We start from the raw sequence: 5,904 nt of genomic DNA, 5'->3' as shown, positions 1-5,904 counted from the left end.
CATCTGATTGGCCAATGTTATGTCAATCACAAACTTAACTATCCAATCAGAAAATAGATGGGTTTGGCTAATGGAGGGGTGCTTTATGGAGTGTATATCTGCACCTAATCACTGTCTGCGTTCTTTATTTATACAAGCTTGCGTATGTGTGTGTGTGTGTGTGGTGCTGTACAAAGGTCACAGAGTTATTCTCAGAGCTGAGGTTCCCCTTTTCTAAACCTGTATGTTCTAGAACAAAAAAGAGGAAGCTGCCAGTTGTTTATCACAGACAAGAGACATGTCAAAAGTCACGTAAACATGTGCTTCACTGATACATTTCATGTAACTGATCAAAACATAATTTTCTTCTGACAATATATATATTTTATCAGGAATAATATACATATATATACTTTTTGTGTCCCAGCTAAGTAACAGGAGGAGAAGAGTCTGGAGCAGCAGAGGAACAATTTCAGCCATTTGGACTCAGCTCAGCCACTACAGAGGAAACAATGACTTCAACACAAAAGGTAAGACAAATATCACAGTTACACTGTTATTGAAACTGTGCACAGCTAGTTGGTTTTTAAAAGCCTATTAACAGCAGCTTTTTCTTTTCCATCCTGGGCTCCTCCATACATACACAATTTACATTCACAAACAAAAAACTCAGAGGTTATAAGAAAATACAAAGATCATTTTTATCAGCACACATTGAAACAACAATATCATCAGTTGAACTCACAATTTTTTATGAGTAAAAGTAGGGCTGGGCGATATGACCCAAAATTCATATCTCGATATTTTTTAAGCTGGATGGCGATATACGATATAGATCTCGATTTTTTTTAATGAGCATTTATTAATTAATCATGCTCCATAAATAAAAGAAAACAATGTTGTTTTTGTGCATAACAAAGTGTTCACAATTGTGCAGTCAAAATGTAACCTAACAGACGCTGAGTATAATAACAAAGAGACAGATCCAGGCCCTTATACACACACAGTACGGTAATATTACGTTGAAGCACAGTACGTATCACTCCGCGAGGCACCAGACTACGGTAGCCGTAATGCTCCGACAATCCATCAAGTGGTGCAGCCCCGTAGCTTAGCAAAGTCGTACTAAAACATTTTTTGACAGATTGGTGAGCGCCGTGTACCACGCAAAATCGGTTCGCGGTCAGTAAGCACAACCAGAATTCATACATAAGGCGCACTGTCGATTTTTGAGAAAATGAAAGGATTTTAGGCCGTGTAGCCCCTGTGGGCTGCATGTTGTTAGCGTGGTTAGCTAGTTAGCGCGGTTAGCTCGCTAACATGTTGACGTCGTCCAGCGCCACGCACGGGGCGATCCGCGGCAACTCGCTAACGGAGATTTGCCACGTTCATCTTGTCATTGCCTGCAGGTGAAGCTAAGGGGGAGGAGGAGTTGTGTTAAATGAAGGAGAGGCGAGGTCGAGTAACGTTGCGTAAAGACAAAAGTGGACGAAAGAGAGGCAAACCTGCGGCTCCACAAGTATAATTATAACGTAACATATACTATATCGATATAAACGATATTGTCTCCTATGAAAATATATCGATATTTTTTTTAAAAACTCGATATATCGCCCAGCCCTAAGTAAAAGATTTTCTCAGCTGATCAATATTTCTTCAATATGTATTTTTCATTACAACTCTCATTGTACCACATCATTGAAATGTGATAATTTCTCTAGAAGGGGATGGTAACACACCTACAATGTGTTTTTTGACATGTTTGATTCCACTGATGGAGGGAGTTTCTGTTTGTTCCACGACTGCATTTCACTCACTGCCTCTGTTTGTATCTCTGTCACTGCAGGACCAACATGGAGCGAGAAGTCAGCGCTTTCAGGAGGCCGACAAACCTCACAGAAGAAAGGGAGAGAAAACATACAGCTGTGATGAGTGTGGAAAGTCTTTTGTCCAGGCTGGCGGCTTAAAAAGACACCAACTCATCCACAGTGGAGTTAAACCTTACAGCTGTGACTTGTGTGGAAAGTCTTTTACCCAGGCTGGACACTTAAAAACACACCAACTCATCCACAGTGGATTTAAACCTTACACCTGTGACTTGTGTGGAAAGTCTTTTGCCTGGGCTGGAGACTTAAAAAAACACCAAATCATCCACAGTGGAGTTAAACCTTACAGCTGTGACTTATGTGGAAAGTCTTTTGCCTGGGCTGGAGACTTAAAAAAACACCAAATCATCCACAGTGGAGTTAAACCGTACAGCTGCGACTTGTGTGGAAAGTCTTTTGCCTGGGCTGGAGACTTAAAAAAACACCAAATCATCCACAGTGGAGTTAAACCTTACAGCTGTGACTTGTGTGGAAAGTCTTTTACCCGGGCTGGAAACTTAAAAAAACACCAACTCCTCCACAGTGGATTTAAACCTTACACCTGTGACTTGTGTGGAAAGTCTTTTGCCTGGGCTGGAGACTTAAAAAAACACCAAATCATCCACAGTGGAGTTAAACCTTACAGCTGTGACTTGTGTGGAAAGTCTTTTGCCTGGGTTGGAGACTTAAAAAGACACCAAATCATCCACAGTGGAGTTAAACCGTACAGCTGTGACTTGTGTGGAAAGTCTTTTACCTGGGCTGGAGACTTAAAAAAACACCAACTCATCCACAGTGGAGTTAAACCTTACAGCTGTGACTTGTGTGGAAAGTCTTTTTCCCGGTCTGAACACTTAAAAACACACCAAATCATCCACAGTGGATTTAAACCTTACAGCTGTGACTTGTGTGGAAAGTTTTTTTCCCGGGCTCACAGCTTAAAAAATCACCAACTCATCCACAGTGGATTTAAACCTTACAGTTGTGACTTGTGTGGAAAGTCTTTTTCCCGGTCTGAACACTTAAAAACACACCAACTCATCCACAGTGGATTTAAACCTTACAGCTGTGACTTGTGTGGAAAGTCTTTTTCCCAGGCTCAAACCTTAAAAAGACACCAACTCATCCACAGTGGAGTTAAAGCATACGGCTGTGACTTGTGTGGAAAGTCTTTTTCCCTGGCTCAAACCTTAAAAACACACCAACTCATCCACAGTGGATTTAAACCTTACATCTGTGAGTTGTGTGGTAAAGCCTTTTCTCAAAGTAGCAACTTACAGAAGCATCTAGTTACCCACTCTGGAATCAAGGTGTACAGCTATGCAAAAACATTCACTTCATTATCTGCTCTGTGCAAACATCAGCCTGATCATGCAGGACTGAAATCACTGGATCACAATGAATCTGAAGAGAGAGAAAGATCCTCTTCTGGTTTCAGGGTCGGACCTAAAAACCTTGAGATCAGGCAGGAAGCTTACCAAACAACAAACAGAATCAACAAACAGATGTGTCTACAATAAAACCTCCCCCAGCACAGAGTAGCTGGAGAGGTGGTCAGAGACAAAGGAATGTCTTGATCCTATAGATTGAACTAAGACTCTCAATTTAAAAACCACAATGACAACATTCAACAATTAGACTTCAGTCAATTTCTTTCATTTGAACTGTCTTAGTTTTTCCAAAATTAACTTCTGTTTTTTAAAGTATTCATTTTAAAGAAGTGTTAAAAGTTAAAAAGAGCAGCACACATCAAGACCATTTTAAAGATCACAGGTGACTACTTTTAGTTGTTTCAAATTCTATTAAACCTCTATTTTTGGCTCCTCCTTTTACTTTAGTGTATTTACTGTATCCTTGAAGTCCACATGTTGTTTTTTTAATGAATTTATTTTGATCCACATGTTCTGCAGCTGTTTTCTTGTTAATTTGAAGTTTGCATTATGAAAATCCTGATAATGTTAAAGCATTACTTATATTTGATGAACTCTGTGTAAAGTTTGTCTTATTAAACAGTTTGGTGTGAAAAAATAAAGAAATGGTCTCACAACAAGTAGTTTAAGCCATGATTTCAGATTCTAAGTAATTTAACTGTTTTCAGTGGTACATGTGGAGGTTTATCAGAGGAGGAGACTTGGCTGTTCTCCACTCACACTGAACAGGATTCCTGCAGCTCGTTAAAAACTCTGAAATGATCTTCAAGGACAGAAATATTTGATTTTTCTCAAAAATGTGCTGTGGTGGTGGTGATGTTCCTGCATTGCAGCAGTGGTTTGAAGATGTGTTCTCCCCCCTGCTCGTCTGCACGACTCTCACGGAGCACCACTTTGAAACGCAGCCTGTCTGGCTGTTGAGAGGGGCCGGTTGTCTTTAAAGTGCTTCCAGGTAATTAAGAAGTGAGCGCAGGGTTTTATATGGTTCTGTGGTGATTGTCACAAAGTGAACAAGGTCTCATGGTTTGATGCTTATCCCGTGCCCCGTGTTGACCCGGACTGTATAACCACTGCTTGTTTTTTTTATTATGCTACATTTATCCAACGCCCACTGGCAGATTCCCTTGTGTGCAGAGTCCACAGACAAAAACGTCCTTCTCTACTCTGTATGGTTCGTATCAATTCGTCACACTTCTGTTTGCCTTGGTTGAAGTCCGACCATTTTCCAGCACCTCGTGGAGCGCTAGCTCACACTGCATATGCTGTTCCTTACCTGGATGGTGTTGTCATTCATAGTGATAACTCAGTGGATCATTTGCAGTGGTTGGTCACAGTCCCGGAGTCCATGAGGCAGGCAGGGCTGATGGCAAACCCAAAGAAGTGTGTGGTTGGATGGAGGAAGGTACAGAGTTTGGGTACTAGTGATGTGTCGGTCGCGAACGAAATGGCTCTTAGAGCCTGATCTTTGACGTGAACGACGCGCGCCGGCTCCTCATCACGACTTATCCTTATCCTTATCACCCCCTAACCACGTTAAGGTGGCAATCCCTAAGGCAGAAAACAGAAAAGCAACAAATCAAAAAATAAATTAAAATATTGCTCATCAGATTCTAAACTAAAAACATGACAGGAGAACAATGCAAACTATCCCTTCGCTTCCGCTTATCCTTTCCATGGTCGCGGGGGGCACTGGAGCCTATCCCAGCTGTCATAGGGCGAGAGGCGGGGTACACCCTGGACAGGTCGCCAGTCTGTCGCAGGGCCAACACACAGGGACAGACAAACCTTTCACGCTCACATTCACACCTAGTGACAATTTTGGATTATCCAATTAACCTATCCCCTCAAACTGCATGTCTTTGGACGGTGGGAGGAAGCCGGAGTACCCGGAGGGAACCCACACAAACACGGGGAGAACATGCAAACTCCACACAGAAAGACCCCGGCCTGATGGTGGAATTGAACTCAGGCTCTTGGGTGACGGTTTCCTCGTGGCTGCGTGCAGCAGGGCTAGGGGAGGGTCTGTGCTGACGGACGTGGGTTACTGACCTGGTAGCCTGGCTGCCCCTGGGTGGGTCCGGGATGGGCGTGAGGTTCTGGGGGCGTTCCGTCTCTGGGCTGGGGCCCTGGCCGGTCCTCAAGGGCCTGGGTCCTGGTTGGTGTGTTGCCGGGGTTGTGGGCGGGTGGGTGTATGGGGGCCCGGTCCTGGCGCAGGGTGCCGCCGGTGCATCGAGCCACCTGGGGGCTCTTCAACTGGTGGGGGGGGGTTGTCACATCTTGCAGGAGATTTCCTCTCTTCGGGAACTCTCTCTGCAGGAGGGGGAGGTACAGGAGAGGTGGAGGAAGATCTCAGCCTGGGCGTCTATTGTCTTGTGTAGTCTGGAAGATGAGTGGATGATGGGGTGGTTGTAGTTTTCTCTGTGGTGGGGCCGGGCGGCGCTGCTGCACTGGGCCCCGATCCGGATGGGCCTGGGCCCCCTTTCCCTGGCGGGTTGCAGAGTATGGGGTGCCTACTGGGGTCAGCGGGGGAGCTGGCCCCAGGGAGGGGTCACTTGCCCCTCCCTTCCTTCCCTCCCCATCTCCAGCTGCCTCCCTCTTCTCGCTCCACCACAGTCACCCACACATGCAGG

General features: G+C 44.5%; 1 protein-coding gene across 1 annotated transcript; it reads left to right on the top strand.

Moving 5' to 3' along the window:
* Positions 1-1,903: 1,903 nt before the first annotated feature.
* LOC112846306 (zinc finger protein 726-like) lies at positions 1,904-3,900 on the top strand (the record flags this gene model as incomplete). Its single annotated transcript, XM_025905813.1, has 1 exon — positions 1,904-3,900. A coding segment is annotated over one exon (1,461 nt), but the record flags the coding sequence as incomplete, so codon positions are not given.
* Between the last annotated feature and the right edge of the window lie 2,004 nt (positions 3,901-5,904).

The sequence above is a fragment of the Oreochromis niloticus genome, linkage group LG3 (assembly GCF_001858045.2).
Source record: "Oreochromis niloticus isolate F11D_XX linkage group LG3, O_niloticus_UMD_NMBU, whole genome shotgun sequence".
NCBI classification, from domain to species: Eukaryota; Metazoa; Chordata; class Actinopteri; order Cichliformes; family Cichlidae; genus Oreochromis; species Oreochromis niloticus.
Note: the sequence above shows the minus strand (reverse complement) of the source record. Positions and strands in the feature narration are given on the sequence as shown.